Source organism: Anticarsia gemmatalis, chromosome 11 (assembly GCF_050436995.1).
Source record: "Anticarsia gemmatalis isolate Benzon Research Colony breed Stoneville strain chromosome 11, ilAntGemm2 primary, whole genome shotgun sequence".
NCBI lineage: Eukaryota > Metazoa > Arthropoda > Insecta > Lepidoptera > Erebidae > Anticarsia > Anticarsia gemmatalis.
Genome location: NC_134755.1, coordinates 2396227 through 2423981, shown reverse-complemented (window position 1 = coordinate 2423981; position 27755 = coordinate 2396227). Strand labels below are relative to the sequence as shown.

Below are 27755 nucleotides of genomic sequence, written 5' to 3'. Positions count from 1 at the left end.
ATTGTTCGGACATCCATTAATTTTTATTTCTTTATGCCGTGGCAACGGGTTTGTCTGCTTCGAACAAAAGCAGAATGGAAGAAAAGACGGCACGGTTAAATTATACAATTCATAAGACGGGTCTGGACGGATGTATGGAAAGTTCGAAAGGAACCTAGCCAGACTGGAGGCGAAAGGGCCAAACGGTTTAAAATCATTGTGACATCTGACCTCACCTATTCGTCTATTGTATGCCTAGGTCGATCCCCAATATTACAATCTTACGATTGTTCGAAATTCCGGATTTTATTTTTAATATAAAAGATCTCTTATAAAGTAGCTGAAAAGAAATTGTACCCTTTATTCCGCAACACTACTATTATTAAATGCAAACTCTCCTAGAAAGTACATATTGTTGCTATGTCAAGCGTTAATACGGTGGCTATCATTATATTTCACTAAGAGATTGCTTCTATTTCTAAACAACAATTGTGTTCCAATTATTTTTTTATCTTTAATTTCAAGTGTCACCACTTGTATTAGAAAGCCATTCATTAATTTGTGCGATGCACGATAACAACCGCAATGAAGCTCCCATGAAAGCTAGTCTCAGAAATAAAAGCTAATAAGTCCAAACACACGTTTGAAAGGCCTATTCAGTTCTATAAGCGTAGTACCACCCTACCATTAAGAAAAATCCAGTTGGGCCGCAACTTAGCATGGGAATGTTCAGGGGGTCAACGCCATTCGTTTCGCGTACTTGTCCTGGGTAAGCAGTGCGTATTATTATTTCGATAGATGTTTTTATTTTAGGGTCTGAGATCCGGTCTGAGCGCCCCCTCGCCGCCTTGCGGCCGGCTGACGGTGTCGGTCGTCTCGGCTCTGCCTCCATTTGATACATCGTCTGCTCGCCGCGTGAGACATCTTATTATATGGTTCGCACTGTAACTCGTATCTTTGTAAAATATTAACTTGAGAAGTTTATAAACAACAGCTAGTTACATTAATAGGGCATTGAATGTCTAGATAGTTAATGTTTGTAAAAACAACGTTTTTATGCATCCGAAGTTATCAGTCACACGCCGCCAAAATACAATTTTGCACTGTAAACTAAATTATAAATCTGGGTTATGTAGATAGAGGAGTAAAGACCGTTAATCAGACATATAATAAGGTGACATTTATTGATAAGAATATATATTTCAAGATCAGACTGTCAACAGTTGAAAATATGTAATAAAAATCATTCCCTAATAAGAAGTGTCCGAATGTGCAACAGACCTCGACTCGACCGGTTCTCTCGATCAATCTCAACCATTGAAATCGCGAAAGCTATGGCCGGTGCGAATTTCACACCAGTCTAGTCTAGACTTCAATAATGTCGCAATAGGCAGCCTAGGTCTGCTTCAATGCCTAGAACTGTGAGAACAAATAACGGGCGCGCGACGCATGATTGAGCTCGTTCGTTTTGTTATAATCTAGTTTGCCGTACCCGTGTTTGATACGAGAATTTATTTTATAGTATCATATTATAAAATCCGCGTGTTGCGATTTTTTATTACAAAAACTTTATATTTATGTTTTTATTTTATTAATTCGCTACCGGTGTTACTTGTTATGCGATATGATTATGTGTTACAATAATAATAAATGTTTTTGTATTAGAACTATTATAAATGGACTTGTATCGCTTATTTCATATCTAATAGTTTATTAATAGGGCACAATTATTTTTCTTAAAGAACGTTTTGACTGTTTTGGACAGTATAATAGCCGAAATTCGTTTATTTTTGTTTATAGTGGGGAAATTAGACCAGATAATCAAAAAAATTTATTAAGATTTCTCCATTCCTGAAATTGGCTTATTACCAGACACAAAGGAGACAAATAATCAACGCTTTGCAAAAAAATGCTGTTAAGTATTTGTGTTCTGGATGTCATGTAATATAATAAAAATATGATAGTAGACACTGTATGTCTATGAAGAAATAAAAAATGCTATCTATTTCACCGTAGTATTGCAAATAGTCGTCCGATTAAAAGGAACACTGCAATATTTGCTAGGAATTTGTTCAGGATCTCGCTATTTCATATTTTATTGCTCAGTTTGTAATACTCGTACATAGCACAGTCCTCAATCAACTTGTAAAAGGCACTTTAGAATTTAAGAAATTCGTTTCACTTTTTGTATATTGGTGTACAAAAGTGCAAACAGGGATAATTGACATATTATTATGCTTCAGACCAGCAGTGGACGGAGAAAAGCTGTGAAAGATTTACTTTAATTTCCTTGTACATGCAAAATAAATCATAAATGGTCATCATCACCATTGGCCTGTGTCCATCTATTGCAAGAATATTTATAATGAGGGAGCATCTTCGCTCGTGACTTAAAAGGGTCAATAGTGCGATTTTTTATGCATAGAAGATCAGAGATAACATGAATCGATCTTACTAGAAAATTAACATACCTTTCTAATAAGAGATATTGCTATAGTATGTTCTATAGATAAGACATGTTTCCAATAAGATTAAATTATTAAACACATTTCTAATAAGACTAAGCGATTTTTGTAAAATACGTTGAAATTGTAGAAAATATTCCGGGCGTTAGTATGATTGGTGAATGACTGGGGATGTTTGTAACGAGTAAAAGAGGCTTTTGATTAGCAATGGACTGTTTTAAAAAATATAGTAACATACATATATGTGCAAATAATTAGATTTAATTACAGGCGCTACCGTCCGACCAGGCGGTAAATTCGCTTACTTTATTTTTTTCGACTCTATTTTACTTAAATGAAATAAATATTTAATTTAAATGTTTGATTTAACACTCCAGTTCAGTACTGAAAAAGGGCCACTCTCTTCTATCCCATACAGAGTTCATTACACGTGGAGGTAAAAAATGATAACTTTAAGTTTTCAAAAAACTAACCAACGAGGTCTCTCTTGTGGTAAATATAATGATGATGATGTTGTTAAAGGTACCTTTCATTTATTAATATGAACCTTTTGAATAGACACTTGAACTCCTTTAAATTTACAATTAGTATGTTTTAAAGCTTATTTTTATTAGTATCTGCTAAGTATTTTAACTTATTGCTTTGTTTAACAATTTCCTTTCATATTATTTAAAAACTGTCAGCTATAGAAGATTTATTTGCTGCTTGTTTTTGTTGTTTTATCACTTATTTGTATTAAGTCATTTATTTATTTATTTTTGGCACCAAAACTATGTTAATTATTTTGTCACTGGTTACAGAAGCGGGGATTAAAGTCCTGGACTAAAATGACGGTAAGAAATAAGATTTTGTTATCTGTGATATTGATCCGATCCGATGATATCCCTGTCACATATCTGATGGAACAGAGATCGCAATCATTCGCATACATATTACAGTGTATGGCTTCATGGCTATACATCGTTTTTATTTATTAAACGTGTGCAAGGAAAATAAGAATGTATCTTCAACCTGATAACGAGGACATGTTCTGACTAACAAGAAACATCATACTAAAAGTATGCGCAAGAGTGGAAAAACTATAAGCAGAATCATCCCTTTAGCTTTCACTGTCAACATTTGTCAACGCGACATATGAATGTTGAAGTGGTCTCGAACATGTCTTAATCTACGACGGTCGATATAACGAATGCATCGTATAACCGGACTAGTTCAACAATATGTTTGATCACTAGTACTCCATACCACAGCTGTTACTTCCCGTCTCGTTGCTAAGCCTCGACGAGTCATTCCTAGTTATTTTAATGTCTGTATTGTATAAAGAACCTAGTATTTCTTCGTAAGAATGGTATGCAAATCCCAACTGGTTCTAAGTATTCTTCCCAACTGGTCATTTGAATATCACCTGGACTTTGAATAATACAATTTCAGACTCTTGTAATGTGCATGATTGTTTCGTACGGATTTATATTATGACACCGATTTCTAATGAGGTTTGGTGACGCTATACAGGACATGAGTGCCAGATAGTAATTTGGCTAATAATAGCAGTTCTTAAATCGGGATTCCCCGTTACTAAACTCTGTGACTATCAACCTTCCGCTGAACTAAGCTTTAGCATACCATAGACTTCAGATAAACATATTTCCAGGAATTCGCTATAGTCGTTCTGTCACTGTCTTAGATGCTGAGACTGATATCGTCTGTACCGTTCATCTTTGCGGTGTGAGGGTAATTAAAAGGCTTGCTATGTATGAAGCGTCATGCTCTTGTTGCACGTGGGGTGAGTTAAACTGTACGCGGTAAATATCGGTACTGTTACCGTAATGCAGCTATTATGTAACGCTGTAAAATCGTTGAAACTTGCCCACGTTCCGCAGTACTACGCCAAAAAGAAACCTGACAACTAGAATGAACTATTCATTCGGTTTTCACGAAGAATGTTAGTGATAGCTCGATTCATAAATCACCGTATAATTCTTACTACGAGACAATTGCAATTACTTTTACTGATATTGTATGCCGATAATGACTGCCGCTAAATTGAGAATACCTGTTAATTATGGCAGGAAGACATTCATTGACTAATGATATTAGTATTAGTTCCGACATAAAGCATACTGTGTTACAAGAGTATCAGTGGTATAAAACGACACGGAACATTTGAATCCAATGCAAATAATTATTTTAATGTTGGTACCGGTCGCTAACATTACGAAGGAATGCATAGCATGCGCGATCGATTTTCGACCTAGTTGGGATTGCAAATTTACTGTACTGGTTAACTACACGTTAGCGTGCATGATTTAACTTTTAACTGGAAATTAACGATATCTACAAATCATATTACTGTCTAATTAAATACCTTTTCATGCTAAAACGGGTTTCACCCTTAATTTAGGGCTCTTTTACTAATGACAAGCCAAAGTATAATAAGGGTTATGAGTTTAAAAAAACGTTTTAGAAGTATTGTTTGTCGTCGTTAAAAGTGTCATTTTGAAATGTAAAGGTCTCGCCATAATAATAAGGTGTGTGTATTCGTCGCACCACACTACTTATTAAGTAATCCCCCTTTGTTAGCGACGTTTCACCGCGTCCTTTGATAGAACTCCTAAAGATACGAACTAATAATTTATTTATATTTAGTTTAGTCACAGTCAGTCTTATCGTAATGTACTCATTATTCGACCTAATGTATGTACACGTTGATATTTGCATAATTGAATGACTCATTGTTACAGTTTCTATTACTATCGCTAATGACGTTTATCAATTCAATCACATTTGATAAAAAGTAAAAACATTTCACAAAAACTTCGCAGACACTGTTACTAAGTACTAGATACGAAAAGTTACAATTAACATCTACCCTCTAATACGGTTCGTGTAACTAGTGTGAGTGTAGGACAAGTTGATTAGATCAATAAAGACTTCCTGCAGGCGGGCAGTTGTCTACAAAATAGAAGCCTTAAAAGTATGTACCGTCGGTGCAACACATGCGATAATGCATGTGGGACGTCGCCATATGGCTGTGGTTTTGTACGAGCCGTGCGACGTGTTCATGTATTAAAACATCATAACTGGCATCCTATTAACATTAACAATGTGAGGAATATTTGCATCTTCTACAATATAATATAAAATCGCTTTCAACGAGATAAACGTACTGATTTTGGAAGACTATTATTTTTTTAAATGCAGTTTAAACTTTCCCAGACGTTTTGTGATATTGTTCTGCTAAAATCTCGTGTAACTAGTCCTAGCCTCTAACATTTCTACATCGAGATCCCCCGTTGTTCGATCCTCAATATGGTCCGGTTCAGTCAATATAAAGGCATAAATAAATGTATAAATAGGTACCTACATAATACAGGTAAAAGTAGAGATACCACAGATTGAGTCTTGGACTTTGTATTATAAAGAAGTTTTATTCTTATTTATTTAATCGTATTGTTCCTTAGTGACCCCTCCGATAGACCGTACACGTTTTCTTGAAATAATTTCTTTTTAGAACAAGTTTGCATTTAAATGCAGTGTCTGTGAGCTTGCTTGGTAATTGAACCCTACGGTTTATTGTTCAATGGGGTATATTTTAAAATTCTATGCGATTTGATTTCCATAGCGACAGACACGTCTCGACGCCGTTTTAAATCTTGTATCGACCACATGCCGATTAAAGACAGTTTCAGATTACAATTTTATAACATTGAGACTGAAAATAAGTACATTTAGAATACGCGCTCATACCGTGAGACAAACACACTGTTAAAATAAATCCGTGGACCAGTATCACTCAGTTATTTATTTAAGCTTAACTAGTATTAAAAAGAGCACAATTAAAATTCCAGAGCTTGCTAATCTGCCCATAATCATTACTGTACCAAATACCAAAAGTGCTCGCGACGTTCCATGTGTCTTCGATTGTCTGGAGAGATTATAAATCACATTTGTTCATCCCAAGTTAGCTCAGCTCAGGTGCTATCGACCGGAATGCTATCTAAGCTTGGTATTTATAAGCCACATGGAATCTGTCCTACTTCAAAGAATGCTAGGTACTTCTTATGAGCACTTTGTAGTGAACCTGTACAAGGCAGGTGATATCTGATGTGTCAATCTGTCATTGCCTGCGATACTTTAACCGATTCATTGCCACCTTCATTTTCGTGAACATTTCAGCCAGGCCCCATTCATTGGTCGGTGGCTCACCATTTGAGCCATCGGCCTCCCTGAAGGATGACTCAACTGATGAGTCATTGGCTCCTTGTAATGATTTAATGCTTTTCGCCATCATTCGAGCCAGTCTGACAACCAGAAACGTGTTACTGTGTTCTCCTATTCGAATTTGTGGATAATAAAAGTTAATATGGCGTTTCAAGGTAGTATTTGTTGGTTTTAATGAAATATTGCAGAGGTAGTAAACATTTTAGTAGTATTCAATCATTATTTATTATTGTAATATTATTTGTAGATAATCAGGACTACGACGATTTTACTGAATGTAGCCAGGCAATGTTTACTGATTTCCATGATCAACAAATTGAAGATAAAGAAAATCAAGGTTTTCCAAGCTGTAGTCAATCCATTTTACAAAAAAGTGTACCAAAGAAGCGTCCATTCACTCAATCTCGTAATAGTTGCAATGTAGTTTCTAACAACAGTTCAGATACTAGCATTGAAGAAATTTTGGACTCTGATGAAGACGAAGATAATAAAAGAAAAAAAAATAGTTTCCATATGAATGAAAATGCAGTTATACAAAAGGTTTATGACACCTGACTAATAAAAATATTCTCTAAATTGAAGGGCCAGGTCTGATATTCACGGAAATGTTTAATGAGATCTGAAAAATGGTAGTTTAAGTGTTTTTTTTTTTTAATATCCGTTTTTATACAATTTTGGTTTGACTCACCAATTGAGCCATCGGCCTTCCTAAAGGTTTTTTAATGACTCAACTGTTGAGTCATTGGCCATGAATCGGTTAATGCTATTGGGATAATGTATTTTCTAAGATCTTGATATTTATAATACTGTTAAATACAAATCCGACTGTACTGAAGTGGTCAATAAAGGTTTTTTTTGTTCTTGTGATTTATTTTTGTTGCCTATTCAATCTGTAATTTTAATGGAAGATCAATAAAGAGCGAGAGAAAGATAGTAACTTAAAAAGAAAGAAGGGCAAGAAGAAGATAGGGCCGTATTTTAAGTTGGGTGTTGAGTTATTAGATCGTAGGTTCCAGACAGCCTCAGATACTTAGTTCCCTGTAATATAATTCGAACTTTGTACGTGTGCGAGAGCATGGTAGTTATTCCAACCAACAAGTTGTCTGTACGAAAAATCTTCACAGGAAGCAGATTTTGTCTACATTTGCAAAAATTTATAACATCTATAATTGTTACTAGTTACCTACCTTTTTTTTACAGCATAACTGTTAATCTGGAATTGGAGGGTAGTTAGCTAAATGGAAAAAATCCAAATTTAATTAAGAAAAATTCGCATCGATGCACATAGAGTAGGCGTTGCAAGCTTGTAGACAGGCTTGGCTTTGTTGGGGGTGGTCGGGGGCGGTGCAAATCACACGGGCGCCACCGAGCCGCCAAGGGGACCGTCACTACAATTAAACAACTAACTACTGAAGCCACATTCACATAAATTGTTTTAAAAGATCCCCTCGTGTCAACGTGGGTGACCCTAATTAAATGAGTAATCATAATAATTTGCAAAATTCCTGGGCCTTTTTATTTGTTTTTGACGCCTTGAATGTTGAAGTTCCTTTCCAATATAAAGCGTTGTTTCGATAGTTTTAACATACCTACATACCATACTTATAAGTTTAGTCCGTTAAGATTTTTATTAAGCTATATCGAAAGTCCAACTCAACATCACCTACAGCTTTATATCCATTCATTTTCATAGGCTTGCGGATACCGAGTTGTGAACTAACCACTTCAGCATACATCCACCCGGTGCATTGTTTTTATCGCAGCGAGGCTTGCGTTCTGCCGCAACGGTGCGCCGCAATGCGGACTGCCCGTAGTGCGTTTTAGGCCTAATGCTGTTTATTTTACACAGAAAAGGAGAATTGTTGTGGCCATTTATTTTCTTCGGTATGTGGCTGTATTATAACATTATGCTTACGCACGTTATGCCGACGAAAAGCGTGTGTAAACCTATTTGTTAATAGAGGAAAATAAAACATAGTAACTTGTATTTAATACAAAAAACTCGTACTCGTCGTACTTACTCTTCAATTAATATTGTTTCTAACGGTTAATTAAAGTATCAGCTTAGATAGAGTGCACAAAATAGCCTGTTTCACTAAGAACAATAGCTAGGTTTCTATTCAAGCATAATGTTCGATGATATTTCTAAATATGACTCATTAGCCACTACTTGTATTGATAAATGTGCTATAAAAGGAACCTTGAACATGACAGTTTATTGGCACACACAGTAAAATACTACTTATTCAAAAACAACCAATCTATCCGGAAAACATTGTTTTTAAAACAGGAAACCACAAATTAAACTGTTTTAAATGTATTTTTTTATCCTTATTACAAAAGGCAAATGGAGATATTATTTTTTTTAACTTAACTACAGTAACTACAGGCAGAACTACCGCAGTTCGTCGTATCAGTTAAGAGCCCTGATTGCAGAATTCGTGTTTGTTATTTCCTGAAGTAGGCCAAAGAAACCCCCTAACATATTTGTGATAGCTAATATTGTCTAAGGCAAACCCACAGCTTACATGCTACGGTTATATTAACTTCGGCTCGTTTTATTTCGTGTACACATGTACTTACAATCGTGTAGTTTCTCTTTTTAATGACTTACTTTACCAATTACAGGAAATATGAAAAAGATAAACAGTGATAAATCGATGAGTAAAGAAGTAGATATGCAGCATCTACGAGCTACGTATGCATATTGCTTGATGCATATGAATATAAAAAATCCATAGAGAATTAGAGGTATAAATGTTAGAGAGCCATTATATCTAATAATTAATCGAAGAATTATAGAGTCAGTTTAACCTTTGTTAAAAGAGCACACATACATCCTACCTAACGACAATAATGATCTATAAATATTTTTGTGGCCCGCTAGATTAGTGACGGAATTTTGATGTGACAATCCTTTATTATCTTCTTTATATATATAATTCTTCTGTAAGTGTGTATGTCGCTGAACTTCTCTTAAACGACTGGACCGATTTTGATGAAATTTTTTGTGTGTGTTCAAGGGGATCTGAGAATGGTTTAGATTTTTAAAAAAACATTTAAAATTTTCAAATTAAAGACGTATAGACAGGACAACGTCTGTCGGGTCCGCTAGTATTTTTATAAATAAATAAACACTTCAGTCGAAATCAATAATTTTTATTAACACGATGAGTAATTTATTATACAAATCGTCTTTCTGAAGACTATTATTAAACACGTAGCCTAATAAAATATCTAAAGACAGTTGCTATTGCAGGTGCGCTTATAAGGCTTACGAATGTTTTAAAATTTTAATACATACCTGCCGTTCACTGCATCATAAATGCACACCTACCCATAAACACTTTTAAAGCTTTTAAAATAATTAATTGTTACTCATAAACCGAATAGAAATTGTGATATTAATATTTATTGTTAGGTGCTTAGGTACTAGGTACTAAGTTTTTAATACAAAATAGTCTTCTCGTATGTTAGAGCCTAAGTGAGAGAACTGATCCTATGTGAGGAAACTAGTTAGTAACATTAGTTGTTAGAGATTTTTTCATGCATTGCAATTTTTACAAATGGTAGGCAAACTTAGGTTAAAGTTGTTGCCATTAAATGAATCACTTATGCCCTTTGCCTTGAACCGTTGATATGGCTTAACTTCTATTGCTTGATCTAAATCAAATGGGTTTCAGGTCAGACATTTCACATGTCGTTTAAAGACAGTAATTCAGTTCTACAAAAGTTGCTCATCTGCAGACTGACAAAACTAACTTTTTACTAATAGTTATTTACTCTAGTGTGTAAAATTCTTACAGCAATGGAAACTTGAGTTCGATCAAATGCCACGTCCAAAACATTTTCTTCTCGTGCTCAGTTGATGTACACGATATATATTAACATTACATCATTTAGTTTTTAATTAGGGAGGTTAGGTACCAACTAAACAAGGTTATTAGATAATAATTAGATAACATTTTTTTGAGATGAAAATAAATGGTTTTGTTATTATTTTTCAAAATTGCGATAAGTTCACAGCGTAGGTAGTTACTACCTAAAGTTCTTGTATAGTAATCAGGCCATATAAAATATGTCTGACGTAAAATGTACCTACGAACCTAACTGCAGTCTCATTACACAAATGCCAAGTACCTACTAAAGAAAATTCTGAGTTAAAGTAAACCTTTTGCATATGAAACGCGTTTAGTTTTAGTTATAGAGTTCATAATTCTATAGATGCACTCATCGTGGCCCTGTGGCAAGTGCACCTGGGTACTTATGCACGCAAGCAACGGTGAAAGCTGCCCAGTCTAGCGTCTAGCGAACCAGCCCTTGATGCTTTGATTATGACTTGCCTCATTAAGCGACTTTGTATAACTATTCACTGGCTAACCATAACGCAATTTAATATTTCATTACTTTCTATCCTAATACGAGGAACATGTTATCTGTATAATATAATATTATCTTAATTACTTGTTAAATAGTGAAATATTTGTATTTATTTACGATAATAAATAGATGTGTGTGTACTAATGTCCTAGAAAAGTCCTTTAGATGGACAAGGCTTGTTAAATAAATTATTATTAAAAAAACATGTACATTGCAGTTTGCAGCTATGTATACAAGTCCTATCCAAATAATAATTAAATGGTATAAGGCCAAGCGAACAAAGGGTTCAGTGCATGATGTTGAACACTGCTACGGTATTTATTTGTATTTCAAAAATCCTATTCTGAGCATGATAATCGTCGACGCAGTATGAATGAATGCGGAAGTATAATAATGAAACTTGCATTGCACCCAAGCATGTTTGCTTTCACTCCAACGATGGTGATAAATAATTACATTGATCGCATAGTTATATTAAGGCATTTACCGTTTCTTAATTTTATAATATTGGTAATCTCTTAATAATGATTATTAATAATAATTCATTATTTATTATTTGGTATACCTTTTCTTAACGTCGTACTTCGTTTTTCTGCGCGTAAAGAAACGCGTCTAAGTTGTCAATAAAAAAATACTGATTACGTTTTTTAGTTTCATCAATGAACAGAAATACAATTCTTATTGTATAAATTAGTTTAAGCATTAACTAGTGCAAATGCAAATTTTTAAACATTCTTAACTTTTATGAAACTGGTATTACAGTTCTATTATGAAGAGCTCATTAATATATAGCAACATTGAGTTTTCAGTCACTCAGAAATGGGGGTGCTGTCAAATAGTATAAAACCCAATTTTTTGGGTTTATTGAAATGTTTAAACAGTATAAACTGGTTTATTGTATTCTTTAGTTTAATCAATTTATCAGTATGCATTTACGAGGATCAGATAGGCAAATTCGACTGGTAAGTTGATATTATAGGTTATAGTGCTTGTATGTCATTGTAGGCCCTGAGTTGACTGAATTTTTAATGAAATTATAATTTTCAGGCGTCAAACATACGTGGGAAGGATCAAGTTTTCCCAATTTGACACGGTGTCTACCGCTAAGAAGATAATTGTAGCCACGGAAGAGAATGTTTTGGCCGCACTACACTTGAAGACTGGTAAATTGATTTTATTGTCTATATCCGCTATTAATTGACAAGCCGGCGTTACTCTCATGTACATATATAATTTTTCATTAATCGACTAATTTAATTAACCGTGGCTGATTAGAAACTCAATAATTCAGAGACTCTGATTGGAAACAGTTATGTCTTCTTCATGAACAAAAATGCAATTCATGATTTGATAATATTATTACGTACAATGTTTTGAATAATAAGTGAGATTGAACAAGTTTCTAGGCTGAGGGAAGAAAGAAGTCTTAATCAATTCAACTGATGTGTAATTCTATACAACAGGGTGTCAATTAGTCAAACATTATAAGAAAATCATTAACTATTTAATATAATAAGAATCTCAATATTACATGAGCTTTCAGCAGCATTTTTTAACACTAATTACTTATAATTAGCAGTAAAACAATATTGAAAGTGTAACCAAACTGTATTGTTTACTAAATAACATACAATGTATAAGAGACAAATAATCATTTGATCACTATCTTTATCAGGTCAAGTAGTATGGCGTCACGTGTTCGAGAGTGCCTCGACGGGCAACATTCAGCTGCTCCACGTCACAGAGAAAGTGGTGACCGTGTCTGGCTCAAACCCTTACTTGGTGAGAGGATGGGACTCTGCTACAGGTAATATATAGTATACTTTATATTCATTGCTACTTCAACTGCTGCTTTTCTGTTGTTGTATTTATAACTCATATTTAGATATTGTGAAATTAAAGTATCTGTTTGTTATATCCTCTGAAATGATGGTTAAATTGAAACTTCCTGCATCATGATGGGGTCCTCCACCTCTTTACAACAGTGTAAATATAAGATATTATTGTATTGCTTAAAATAATTACATAGTAAACCAACATTTTAGGAATCAAACACAAAAACAAAAATGCTGCTTTGTTTAAATCTGTAGATATTGTTAGTTTTCTGCATTCTGTTGTGTTGCTTGTTTTTCATTAACAGAGGAAGTGTTTCATTGCTCAAGTAAGCAAGACCTTGTTTCATGATAAACAATCCCTCATAAGCAATTGAATCAGCATTTATTTCCATTTCTAGGTGTTCTCCTATGGGAATGGTCACTGACCCTACAGAACGAGGATCATGTGGACTTCTCAGAGTGGTGGGTGCAGAACAACATGCTGGTACACATGGTCCCTGTGTTCGGCTCTCACATTGAAGTTACTATGTACAATCTATTCACGGGACAGAACAAAGGCTCTTCAGCTAAGCTGCCAGCACCATGGTGCAATGATGGGTAAGACCACTTCCTGACTGCTTTTGAAGAAATAAAACTGATTTTTCATTCAATTAAAATTTATATGTGATACAGATACAGTTGATTTACCTCTAGTATGTAAGGTAGAGCCAATAAAAAGAGATGGGACAAAATTATAAGTCTCACTTATTTGCCAAGTAGTTCCTTAAAATATTTCTGTTATATACCATTGGTGTTCCCAGAGCTTCAATTTATGTTTCATTCAAGATATTATTGAAGCCATATAAAAACTTATATCTTTATTTGCTTTTTGATATCAAATAATCTTATTATAGTTCTTATTGACACTGGCCTAGTTTTCAGTATTTACAGTACATATTAACATCTCAAAGTTTTGCATTGTCTCTGTATTAAAATTCGAAACTGGATTTTACAGATCAACCTGACAATAAAATTCATTGGACAACTAAAACACAATCATGGACCAATCTGACACTATACATTTTAATAAATAAATATCATTGGAGAACTCATACACAGTGATTGCAAACAAAGTATAATTGTATACTTCTAAATGCATACTTTAATAGATTTACACAACCAGGTTCAGAACAATACTCATGCTCATCCCACAAATATATTATGCTCTGGGTGTATCTCAAAACTTAGTTATAAATTCCTTTTGTAACTATTCTTCCTTTATCTTTTCAGTTGCATACTCTCAGCACCGTACTACACTTGCGTATCAGGTGAACCGGGCAGCAAACTACTCCTCTCACTAGACGTGACATCAGATGCTGTTCTACTTATAAGTAAACCGTTATCAGACTACACAGCATTGACCATGAGCGATGGAAGCCTGAGCCCTCTTGATGGCAACAGTGTTATACCTGGCTTTACGGTTGATGATAGAAAGATCGTTGTTATAAAGAATAATCAGTTTGAACTGCTGAAGACTGGTGTTGCTGATCCTTCTGCCAGTGTGACCGTGATTGATAGTGCTAGTGGTCCGCTAGTGTTGCAAGCTTGGAGTGATAATGTAAGTATAATGAGTAATTGGCTGGCCTGCAGAGCTTTCTATGGCATCCCTTACTGTGTCTGTGTTTGATCCCAGGCATATTAGTATAATTATATGAAACTTCGACGTAAGTTCAGCTGTTTAAGCTATGAATGTGTAAGTCAGCCCTTCACATTTGCATTGATATCATAACAACTGTACAAGTTATTTCAATTACCAGTTATCACTTGGATAGATAGATGTTGGGGTATAGTTGCGGAAAATATTATAAATAATATTTATCCTTATTGACATACCTTGGCATAGCAAAATATCTTAAAGGATACTGACCTCTATGTTAATATCAAGTCTAAGGATATTGACCTTCATTACATACTTTCAGTTTTATGCCAGTAATATTAAAATAATTTTGAAAGAACACATAATAATATGTAATTATATATAACCTGGATTAAGACATATGATACCTTTTACTCCAGGAAATTTTACACGCCAATAAAGTTGAGGTCGGAAATATTACTAGTACCAAATATAATAACATCCATATTTTGCTCCCATAACATTTTACGGCCATGTAATGCTATTCTATGCTTCTTCAAGGGAGTGAGTTTGAATTAAATGAAGTTCAAACCAAAAATACCAACTTACTTATTTATTTTTTAAATATTGTACTATGCTTGTGGCAGGGGTTCTCGGTATCGGCGCACGTGGTGTCATCGGGCGCGGAGGTGAAGGAGCTGCGCTGGTCGTCGCGCGCGGCGCGCGTGCCGGAGCCCGAGCTGTCGGCCGCGCTGTGCTCGCGCTCGGCACGGGAGCTGCTCGCCTGCAGGATACTCGTCACCGCTGCCGATGACTCCTCGCATCTACTGCAGCAAGATGGTGAGAGAATACTTTTATTTCGGTCTTGTTGGTCTTCTTTCAAGCACTATGAATGTCTTATATTTCTACGTTACTTTCAATTTTAGGATAACGCGATTCGTTTGTTTCTGTCTGACCGTCTTATAGCCTAATTAGTATTTTAGTCGAATATTTTACCTAAAATGCTAGCTGCTAAGCAAAATATACTAACTACTGTTTCGGTTTGCTAGCTACGTAACGTACGTAACCAAACCTGAGCCATTATTTTTCATCGTGTTAGCTTATATACCAAAGAAAATTAAAATAAAGTGCAGAGTAACAATAATGGGATAATTTACAGGTCGCGTCTTATGGTCCCGTGAGGAAGCACTCGCCAACGTAGTGGCAGTGGAGTTCGTTGAACTGCCTGTCTCAGACCTGGACGCTGCTATCGAATCTGAGTTCGACCAGAAAGAAGGTAATAACATCTTATTGTTCTTTCAACGATTGTAGGATTTCTACGTTGATTCGTAAATTGTTGAACATTTTCTTTATTTATTTATTGATTAACAATTCACATATTCTATTCGTACATCTTAGTTTATTTATATTTTATATATCTCTGGTATTAAAATTGGTGATCTTACATTTTTAACTTTATTTATGCCATACATTGACCATATTTATATTTGTGTTATTATATTACAAAAGAACTGACATCCAAATTTCTTGTTTTTAGCTGCCAAGATGTATAGTAAGTATGATATCATGTAGGATTGATTGTGTGGTGTTTGCAAATACAGAGGTCCTTGCCCTGCATTTTGTGCATTTTTTTCTAAATTGTCTAGTTTGACTGTTTGAGTAAATGGAATGCTGTGAAGTTAAATATTCACCTTTTACAAAGACCTGCCTGATATATTATTAGACTGTGTTGGACTAGATTGAATCTTATTTTTGTACCATTTCCGCATCTTAGACATTTATGGATTATTAACTCATTGACTGCTATTCTTACAAGACAGAAAACACATTGATAATGGAAATGTTATACATTCTGGCTTAGAGGGGGTTTACCACCCTTCCAAGCCAGAATGTATAAAGATCAATGCAAGCCACAGTGTGGTTTTAAATTGTAATTTGGTAGTCAATAAGTTAATAAACAAACCCTTGTTTCTCATTGACTTCTAATTCATTATTACATCCTATATATCCATTCATGAGTGCCATGTTTGTAATATTTTTCTATTATTATAATCATGTAATAGACTATTTATCAAAGCTTATCAAAACAAGTATTAGTTAAGTATAGTATTTCCATATAACTTGTTCAATAGTTCTAATACTCTGTTATATTCAGGTTCTATTTGGGCGGCGTTCTCCCGTCGTCTGCACACGCAGTTCCAACAGCTACAGACATTGATACAGACTATACAGAAGGGAGAAGTGTTACAAGAAGATACTACCTCGCCGCTCGTGAGAGACTACTTCGGACTGCATAAGATTATTGTACTTGTTACTGATGTTGGCAAGGTATGTCGTTCAGTATTATTAGAACATCAGTTAATTATTAACATCGCAAATTAAATAAAATCAGTAAAAAGTATCCACTGATCTCATTTAGGTACTGTTTCATGCAAAAAATATTGATTTGATTGTGGTGAGATGCAATTAGATATGAAACATACTCTACTACACCTCAGTGTCATTATATACAAACTAGAAATCTAGCCATGTGTTTCAACTACTTAAGTAGTTAATTATGTGATAATATAGTCTACTTTTGTTAAAGTTATATCAAAATTTTGTACATCATCCATTTACCGTAACAAAAATAAACACATGGATCCATCTCTTAAAAATGTAAGACAGTGAGATAGCATTTTAAACATGAAATGAATGTTCAAAATGTTATCAAAATTTAACTATAGTAATGATTGTGTTTTCTCGTGTAGATCTTCGGCATGGACAATCTATCAGGCGCGCTGTTGTGGCAGTACTACGAGCCCAACCTGGACTCTGAAGGCGCCGTGCTGTTCACGAGACGGTCCGCGAGACATCCTCCACATGATGCTTACCTCACCATCGTGGGGAAACATGAGGTGAGGAATCATACCGAGACACTTTGAAAACTGGTGTCTTATGCATTTTAGTGGTACAAAAAGAGGTGCTAGGACAATCAGTTTTGTAAATGATTTTAGCATTGTACCTATAAATACATTTTGAATAATATCTGGTGAGGAAAGAGTAAAAAAATCGTAGTCATTGTAACTTGTGCGTTTTTAAGACCTTTATCATCCCATTACATTTTCATATTTGCATTTTACAATTGAAAATGATTAGGGTTAAAATCTGTGGTCTTGAATGTAAATCGTTTCTACTTATAATTATTTTTTCTTAAGTAGGTAAGTAAGTAATTTATTTAATAACACAACATAGTAATTTTTATATTTCTACATATATTATATCATGTATATTTTATTTCCCAGGAGACAGGCAACGGTCTGATCATAAGTTTGAACCCCATCACGGGCGCGTTGATCGGCGAGCGCCTGCTGCACCTAGACACACAGTTGCTACAGGTCGCACTGTTACACAAACACGACAATGAGAAGCTACATGCTCTTATTCTACTGGACAAGGATGAAAATGTACAGGTGAGGAACTAAACCACAGTTTAATATGGTGTTCTAGTTTGAAAAACAAAGTAAGCTATTTGTAAAGTCTCGTAACAACACTGTATATTGTATAATGTTGAGTTGTTAAAGCCAGATTTTCCATCTTTACGGAACTCAATTTGAAGAAAATTCGACATATGATATGTACATTATTATTTGCCAAAATGAGCGTCCAGTAGTATTACGTTATGGTACTTTTTTGTAATATTAATTTTGTTCTAATAGTTAATGTTGTGTATATTTATTGTTCTAGATCTTGCCAGGATCAGCGGCGCCGCTAGTCGAGAACATGTTTATTTACGTGGCCGAGAGGAACACGGCTACCGTGCAAGGATACGCTATCATATACGATGGAAAGGTAACGCTAATAATTGCCCTTTATGTTGCTTATATCATAATTACCATTTTGTTTTTGTTTACGACTACCTCGCTTCTGTTTAATATACTTATCATAATTTTAACCCATTAATGTCCCACTCCTGGGCAAGAGTCTCCACCCGTAATGAGGGAGGGGTTAGGCCTGGAGTCCACAATGCTAACCATGTGTGGGTTGGGATCATCATCTCTACCATTTTTTATTTATTTTTGTTTCGAGAACCTCGCTTCTATATAAACTTAATAAATCTCTTGTCCAACAGTCAGTAGTAGCGCAGAAGACGTGGGTGACCCACCTGGGCGGGGGCCCGGGCGCGGGGCACCGCATCGTCAGCACCGCGCGGCGCGGGCGCGGGGAGCGCGTGCACTCGCCGGGCCGCGTGCTGCCGGACCGCTCCGTGCTGTACAAGTACATCAACCCCAACCTCGTGCTCTTCGTCACCGAGGGACCCGACGCGCTGCACAAAGGTACATAATATATAATATCAGGCTTATCATGCCGAAGGATTAATCGATTGTAAGCTGCGATTTCTATGGAAAATACTGTGATCAAAACCGATGTTAATTGGGTCGGAAGGTCATATCGGCCAGTAGATTTCGTTGAAGGGATATAGATTTCGTTGGGAGCCAAGATCTGACTAAAAGATGCATTCAAAATTGGTCTTATTTTGAGGTTAAAACTATAATTAAGGTCACTGGTCAGTGTACTGACAGAGATTGATGATTAACACATTCTATGCGTAAAATGCGGTTAGAAGTGTATATTAAGTGTTTTCAAAATTAATATTGAATTTTTGAAGTTTGTTTTCATTTTTATTATATTAGTATTCAGTACAAAACTGTTCTTATTCCGCTTAAATGTTGTTTATGATTCTCTCACATAGATGTGGTAGTAGCGACATGTCTGGACGCAGCGTCAGGCGCCGTAGTGGCGGCACAGGCGCACCGCCGCGCCCGCGCCCTACCGCTGGCTGTACACACGGAACATTACGTCGCGTACCTGTACTACAATGATAAACATCGACGAACTGAGATCGGTGAGTCGCTTGACGTACTTTATTAAGAAAATTTTGTGTTTAACTTAATATCTAACTTTGTAACTTTCTTTTTTAAATATTTGGAATGTATTAAGTCCCAAAAGACAGACTAAATTGTTATTTTTTTAAAACAATTTTGAAACTCTTGTTTTTCTATTTCAAGTTTGTAGTTCAAGTTCTAGTGAAACACGTTTCCATTGACTGTAAATGTTACGTAATTATTGACGTTATTATGATGTATGTGCAGCGACGATGGAGCTGTACGAGGGCAAGCAACGCTGGCTAGGTGCGGGCGCGGCGTTCAGCTCGCTAGAAGCGTGGCGGGCGCCCAGCGTGTGGCGCCACGCCTACGTGCTGCCCGCGTCGCCCAGCGCCGCCGCCACCACCACCACCGAGCGCTCGCTCACCGACAAGCACGTGCTGCGTACGTAGCTCTCACTACTTGTAGCTGTTACCTTATACCGGGCAGGGCGCTGATGTCTGATGACTGCTGTCGAAGATACGTGCGCGTGGTGTGCGCACAGTGCGGGGCTGTACGTGCGAGTGTTGGGGAGCGACGCGCTGTACGACTTGTGACTTGCTGCTATTCAGATTCACTTGTCTAACATGATGTTTATATGGTTCAGTGGCGCTGACGTCGGGTGCGGTGGTTGAGGTGCCGTGGCTGTACCTGGAGGCGCGGCGCTGGGGTGCGGAGGGCGAAGCCCCGAGCGCCGCCCCCGACGTGCCGCTGCCGCACGACGCCGCGCTCAACTACAACCGCACCGTGGCCCGCGCGCGCCGCATACACACCGCGCCCTCCGGCCTGGAGTCCACCAGCCTCGTGCTCGTCACCGGACTAGGTAACTGTACTACACTACACAACTACACAACTACAACCGCACCGTGGCCCGCGCGCGCCGCATACACACCGCGCCCTCCGGCCTGGAGTCCACCAGCCTCGTGCTCGTCACCGGACTAGGTAACTGTACTACACTACACAACTACACAACTACAACCGCACCGTGGCCCGCGCGCGCCGCATACACACCGCGCCCTCCGGCCTGGAGTCCACCAGCCTCGTGCTCGTCACCGGACTAGGTAACTGTACTACACTACACAACTACACAACTACAACCGCACCGTGGCCCGCGCGCGCCGCATACACACCGCGCCCTCCGGCCTGGAGTCCACCAGCCTCGTGCTCGTCACCGGACTAGGTAACTGTACTACACTACACAACTACACAACTACAACCGCACCGTGGCCCGCGCGCGCCGCATACACACCGCGCCCTCCGGCCTGGAGTCCACCAGCCTCGTGCTCGTCACCGGACTAGGTAACTGTACTACACTACACAACTACACAACTACAACCGCACCGTGGCCCGCGCGCGCCGCATACACACCGCGCCCTCCGGCCTGGAGTCCACCAGCCTCGTGCTCGTCACCGGACTAGGTAACTGTACTACACTACACAACTACACAACTACAACCGCACCGTGGCCCGCGCGCGCCGCATACACACCGCGCCCTCCGGCCTGGAGTCCACCAGCCTCGTGCTCGTCACCGGACTAGGTAACTGTACTACACTACACAACTACACAACTACAACCGCACCGTGGCCCGCGCGCGCCGCATACACACCGCGCCCTCCGGCCTGGAGTCCACCAGCCTCGTGCTCGTCACCGGACTAGGTAACTGTACTACACTACACAACTACACAACTACAACCGCACCGTGGCCCGCGCGCGCCGCATACACACCGCGCCCTCCGGCCTGGAGTCCACCAGCCTCGTGCTCGTCACCGGACTAGGTAACTGTACTACACTACACAACTACACAACTACAACCGCACCGTGGCCCGCGCGCGCCGCATACACACCGCGCCCTCCGGCCTGGAGTCCACCAGCCTCGTGCTCGTCACCGGACTAGGTAACTGTACTACACTACACAACTACACAACTACAACCGCACCGTGGCCCGCGCGCGCCGCATACACACCGCGCCCTCCGGCCTGGAGTCCACCAGCCTCGTGCTCGTCACCGGACTAGGTAACTGTACTACACTACACAACTACACAACTACAACCGCACCGTGGCCTGCGTACAAACTTGTACCAAAACTAAAAAATAATTAAATATTATGTATCAGCATCATCATCTCAGCCGGGAATCGTCCACTGCTGGACAAAGGCCTCCCCCATCGAGCGCCAATAGGACCGGTCCTGGGCCGCCCTCATCCATCGGACTCCGGCAACCCTTACCAGGTCGTCGGTCCATCTTGTGGGGGGCCTGCCAACACTACGTTTCCCGGTTCGTGGTCGCCACTCAAGAACCTTTCTGCCCCAACGGCCGTCGGTTCTGCGAGCTATGTGCCCTGCCCACTGCCACTTGAGGTTCGCAACTCTTAGGGCTATATCGGTTACTTTGGTTCTCCTGCGGATCTCCTCATTTCTGATTCGATCTCGCAGGGAAACTCCGAGCATAGCCCTCTCCATTGCCCTCTGGGTGACTTTGAGCCTTCTGATAAGGCCCATAGTGAGCGACCACGTTTCACCGCCATAGGTCATCACTGGCAACACACACTGGTCAAAGACTTTCGTCTTGAGACACTGCGGTAATTCGGACGAGAAGATGTGTCGGAGCCTCCCGAACGCTGCCCAGCCGAGTTGGATTCGACGAGTGACCTCTTTCTCGAAGTTGGACCTACCTAACTGGACAGTTTGTCCTAGGTAGACGTAATCGTCAACAACTTCGAGTGTAGCGTCGCCGATCTTGACAGGGGTGGGTCTGACATGGTGGTTCGACATGATTTTTGTCTTGTCCATGTTCATTTTGAGACCCACTTGTTGGGATACGCTACTGAGGTCATCGAGCATTGCGCCTAGGTCTTCCATGGTCTCAGCCATGACTACGATATCGTCGGCAAATCGAAGGTGAGTCAAATACTCGCCATTGACGTTGATGCCGAGTCCTCTCCAATCCAGAAGCTTGAAGACGTCTTCCAGTGCAGCGGTGAACAGTTTCGGAGATATTACATCTCCCTGTCTCACGCCACGCCGCAGCTGGATAGGTTTCGAGTTCTGGTCTTGAAGGCGGACTGACATGGTGGCGTTTTCGCATAAGCACTTCAACACTTCGATGTACCGATAGTCAATTTGGCACCTCTGGAGAGACTGTAGCACTGCCCAGGTCTCGATCGAATCGAAGGCTTTCTCATAGTCCACAAACGCTAAACATAGGGGCCGGTTATACTCCTCGGACTTCTGTATAACCTGCCGCAGCGTATGTATGTGGTCTATGGTACTAAAGCCTTTTCGGAAACCGGCTTGTTCGTGAGGCTGGAAGTCATCGAACCTGTTAGCGAGACGATTCGTAATAACTCTCGAGAACAGCTTGTAGACGTGACTCAGGAGCGAGATGGGCCTATAGTTCTTCAAAAGAGCTTTATCGCCCTTTTTAAAGAACAGCACCACCACGCTCCTGTGCCATGCCTTAGGCGTGGTACCCTCGTGGATGACAGAATTAAACAGTTTTCGGAGAGCTTCTAATATCGGCTGTCCGCCCGCTTTTAGAAGCTCTGCTGTTATTCCGTCATCACCTGGAGCCTTGTTGTTCTTGAGCTGTCTGAGAGCCATACTAATCTCGCGCAGGTCGATGTCCGGGATATCTTCGGTATAGTGTCGGGTTAGTGCGGCTCTTGGATCTGTTGCCGCACTGCAAACAGGTGATCGTGTGGACGTGTATAACTGTCCGTAGAACTTCTCTACCTCACCCATGAGCTCAGCTCCGGAAGATATGATCCTGCCGTCCTCGGTCTTCAGTTTGGTCAGCCGGCTTTGCCCAATGGACAGATCCCTGGTAAACACCTTAGAGCCCCTGTTTCGCTCAATAGCCTCTTCAACACATTTGGTGTTGAATTGGCGTATATCGCGTTTCAGGGACTTTGAGATCTGTCGGTTGAGCCGCCGGCAGACTGTCACGTCACCGGAGGACTGCAGAACCATCCTACGTCGTTCTTCCATGAGCTGTAGGGTAGGGTCTGAGAGTTTTTTAGTTCTTTTTGGATGCTGGGTCTTAAAGAACTTGGACCCAGTCATCTGGACAGTTTCCACGAGCCTGTTGCTATAATCATCCACATCTACGCACTCACCTAAGCACTCGAAGCGGTTACGTAGTTCGAAATATTATGTATGCAATAGTCTAATATGAATTACTTTTTCAACAGATCTGTTCTACACGCGCGTAGCTCCATCAAAAACATTCGACTTGTTGAAGGACGACTTCGACTACTATCTGATCACGATCGTGCTGGCCGCGCTCATAGTCGCCACCTACAGCACCAAGTACTTCGCCTCCAGGAAGATGCTCAAACTTGCGTGGAAGTGATGTTGCTAGACAAATACTTACCAACTTTGGACTGTGTTGCGTGCGTATTACGTGTAATCACTTCATGTCTGAGGTAAGTTTGGAATGCCTTAGGAGTTGTAGAATATCAATCTGTATATGATAACGACGTGCTGTCTCGCTCTTTTTAACGTTTTTAGAAAAAGATAGAACAACATTATTCTGAAGTTTTGAAAGTTGATTCCTAACTGTTATGAAATTGAATTTATCGGATTCTCTAACATTGTTGTTCCAAATGCTTATGTATTTCATATCAAACGTTGTCTTGTATTTTCTAAAACCGTGCCATGATCAGTCACAACTCTAGTTAAGTATCGCTAAAATATAACTCTGTTAAAAATCGATTATTCGTCAATATATCTCTAATATATCGATTGGGAATTCAACTGCCACATTCGCCGACACAGTCCAAATTCTATTATTTTAATGGACATTTAAATAAATAAAAATAGAGTCGTGATCGTGCATAGTGAGTGTTCACATATGGATACATACATACACAGTAAATATACATAAAGTAATATATTGTTTTGCATACACTCAATTGTAGAGACCAAAATGACTATGTTATGAGTAAATAATACGAGTGCCCAATACAATGCTATTGAACGGTATTTTGTTCCGCAAGTATATTTGATAATATTTGAAACGGCAATAAAAAATATTAAAGCAATACTAACGCTAAGTTTGGATATTTATGATCAAAATTCTGTTATAAGTATAGTGTATGAAGGTTTTACAATTGAGTGTATAATATCATATCTATAGTAAAATGATATTTCTGGATCAATAATATGATCAAATTTGTTCAAATAAATATGTCATCTATGCAGTTCAATGTGGGCTTCGGATAGTTTAAATAAGATGTTTTTAAATGTCCTTCGAATAACAGTTTTATAACAGGAATGTCCTTCGTATAAAAATATACTGTATGTATATTATACTATTTTTAAGGGCACGGCTTATGGATATATCTATAGCTCAATTCCGGCTACTATCGAAAAATTTTGTGTGAAAATCTGATCAGCGCCTCTAGCGGGCGCCGTAGGAACTAATTGTTCCGTACATTTTAAATGATACTAGAAAGTAACGACTGTAGAGAATCGTGCTACCGATAGTTAAAGAGACAGGAAATGTATAAAACAACTGTCAACTAATCCAAATGTTTAAAAACCAATATGTTTTCTCTAAGGAATGAAGTAAGTAAGTAAAGTTTCACATATAACTGCGTAGATATTTATTGTAAAATTTAGCTAGTGCAATTTAGAAATATTATTTATTTAAGGGTGGTTTGTATTATACGATTCATTTTATTTATATAACAACCATTCCACTTGTCACCTGGTAATAAACTGTTTCGAATCATCTCTTATGTAAGGTGACTGAACAGTTCATATAGCATTTAAATATTTCAACTGAATATATGTAATGCATTTTTTCCATAGTCATTCATAATTTATAAACTCACAATAAAAATATTGTTATCGGTTTGTTTCGGAAAGAACCCTCTGTGAAAAGAAGTATTATTTTATATGAAAAATAATTTATTTATACTTCATTAAAAACAAAAACTTAAATAAGTACTTCAAAGTAATATCATAGAAACAGCTAATGTTATTATTTATCTGTGTGCATGATTATTTGGCAACACTATTTCAATGTTGCTAGATGGAAAATATAGAAAAATGTTTAATGGTAAGCAAGGATTTTTTGTTTTAAAAGTATTTGCTCACACAAAGAGTTGTTAATTAGCAGGTAAGGTTAAAGTTTTACCGTCATTATGTTTATGAAGTTACTTTGTTATTTAATGGTGGTTTTATTCAGTGACAGACGTCTTTGCAACCACACTCGTAGATACACGAAATAATTCAAATTTATAATAATGAGATCAGTGGCGGACATTTTAACATATACCTTTATATTTAGTCACGTGTTTTGAGTTGATAACTACTGATACACAAATCAACCTAACCCTTGAGTCTGATTTGGGAACACGTTTTGAGAAAGAGGTCAGTGACCTGTCGATCCTAACTCCGCTACTGAAATCTCATATTACGTTAAAGCAGTTTCACTTCTCCACTACAATAATAAGTAAGCATTAACTAGCATAAGACCAATTCGCATTAATTCCTCATTGTAAAGGTACTAAAAATTAACAAAATTATAACAAAAAGTAAGTTATTTGAATTGTAATCATGATAATTTAGACCAATTATTTCCTATTTATATCGGATTGTTACCATTTCATTATTTAATTATAGAGGTGTGGATGAATTTATTGTCATTGTGAGGGTAATGTACACATCACGATACACCTTAAAAATCACTGTAGAAAATAATGTGTGCTAGGAAAGAGTCAAGCTGTCTAAAAAGTAAGCAATTACCATGTTTAACAAAGTCACCTTGAGGCGATAAATGTATGGAGAATGTTTAAATTGTAATAAGTCTTTGGAAAATGGCTCTATATAAATCTTGCATCCTTGTTAAACTATGCTAAAACGTAAGGAATTATTGGATTTTTTTTCAATGGAAGAACTTTTCTTTTAATGTCTTTAATGAGAGAATAATTGACAATAGAAATCCGGGGTACGTTATTTTCATTATTTAATTGAAAAAGGTGATTTTTAAGACCAAAATTTGCGATGTTATCGATATCATATAATTGAGCAGTGACTTATTAGACTGAGTTAAATGTGAGAGTGGTTGCAATACATAAGTATAATATATAAATATGTACTGTAATTAAATATGGGTATTTGTTTTCTGTGACCAATGAGTTTTGTAAAAAATAAAGTTGATAATTACTGCCACTTGTTTGTTTTATGAAACGGTTTTATTTAGCTAGTGGCCCTGTTTGTTTGTGGTCTATACTTAGTATTTGGAATTTAACCCCCCCTGCCGTTGACTGATTGCTCCGATATTTGATGATACACCCAATTTTGATGACATACACACATACATGAAATCACGCTTTTCTATATGAATAGGCAGGGACTAAAGAACGCCACTTGGTACGACCCTTACAAACTTCCTTTTAAGTTTTATATAAACCTTAAAATAAAATATATTTAGGTACTAGATAACACTTGAAGGCCTGTTAGCGTTCAATGTTTTATAACCTACTTCTAGCATGTTTGACCCTAGGTACTTAACTACCCGCATCAGTTATGTATTGCTTGTTATTGTTACCTTGTGTAATTCAAAGACAAGCAAAAGTGCGTTTTCATTTTAGACATTTCGTTGGTAATTGTGATTGATTATACCCTACAATCAAATACAATAGCCTTGTGGGCTCGCCTTTAATTTCGAAGTAATTATACAAAACGTGCATTCGATATTAAATTTAAGTCACACTTAACTTGATAAATTGCATGTTTATCATCAATATATTAGTAGCAGGTTAGTATAAATCATTTGAGATATTAATCAATAAACACGTTTAGACTGAGTTATTAGTGCTTAAGTAGATTCAATCATCGTAATTATTAATTTATGTGCGTTGTGATCAAACGGCTAGTTCAATAAACGTATTTTGTATCTCAGTTGACAATGATTAGAAATCAATATTATAGCCGTCGTGCAGTTGTTGCTGTTTGGATGTAACCAACACAATTTTTTTAAAAAATAAAACCAACGCAGTTACAGCATAGGGCGCGTTCCCACTATGTCGTGACGACAGATAGTCGTGACAGTGGGGACGGCTAGCACGACAGTCGTAAAACGATCCAATGGGAATAGTTTATTCGACAAAAACAATCGTTTTAATGGGAACAGCTAGAGACGACAGTCGTCCAATGATAAATTAATCGTTACGACATAGTGGGACCGCGCCCATAGTGGTTATCACATAACGGTCTAACTGCATGATGAAACTGTTATTTGCGACCAACAAACCAGTTGATTGCGACATCTGAGTGCCTTTAAGTTGCTGCAACCCACAGGGTAAGCTCTGAAGGTAGAGAAGACAATGGGAAACCTCCTTTTTTCT

The 27755-nt window shown here is 37.9% G+C and overlaps 2 protein-coding genes across 3 annotated transcripts; both read left to right on the top strand.

Moving 5' to 3' along the window:
• The first annotated feature begins 11850 nt into the window (after positions 1-11850).
• On the top strand, positions 11851-21304 carry LOC142976381 (ER membrane protein complex subunit 1-like). Of its 2 annotated transcripts, XM_076119679.1 has the most exons (16): positions 11851-12007; positions 12093-12208; positions 12721-12852; positions 13279-13477; positions 14150-14477; positions 15143-15335; positions 15655-15771; positions 16033-16047; positions 16651-16823; positions 17246-17392; positions 17780-17947; positions 18222-18326; positions 18607-18811; positions 19228-19380; positions 19628-19804; positions 20007-21304. In XM_076119679.1, exons 1-16 carry the CDS (start codon positions 11865-11867, stop codon positions 20339-20341), a joined length of 2706 nt encoding a protein of 901 aa, XP_075975794.1. In that variant the 5' UTR covers positions 11851-11864; the 3' UTR covers positions 20342-21304. The 2 variants fall into 2 exon arrangements, with proteins under 2 accessions (XP_075975794.1, XP_075975796.1); XM_076119681.1 differs by lacking the exon at positions 16033-16047.
• Positions 21298-26577, top strand: LOC142976382 (ER membrane protein complex subunit 1-like; the record flags this gene model as incomplete). Its single annotated transcript, XM_076119682.1, has 2 exons — positions 21298-21412; positions 23589-26577. Coding segments are annotated over 2 exons (276 nt in total), but the record flags the coding sequence as incomplete, so codon positions are not given.
• Between the last annotated feature and the right edge of the window lie 1178 nt (positions 26578-27755).

What these genes read in the sequence shown, in the direction of transcription:
- LOC142976381 (XM_076119679.1), top strand. Translation starts at nt 11,865, where the DNA reads ATGGGGGTGCTGTCAAATAGTATAAAACCCAATTTTTTGGGTTTATTG. An exon ending in GCACCATGGTGCAATGATGG is followed by an intron (nt 13,478 to 14,149) that starts GTAAGACCACTT and finishes TTATCTTTTCAG; the next exon opens with TTGCATACTCTCAGCACCGT. An exon ending in ACCCGACGCGCTGCACAAAG is followed by an intron (nt 18,812 to 19,227) that starts GTACATAATATA and finishes TCTCTCACATAG; the next exon opens with ATGTGGTAGTAGCGACATGT.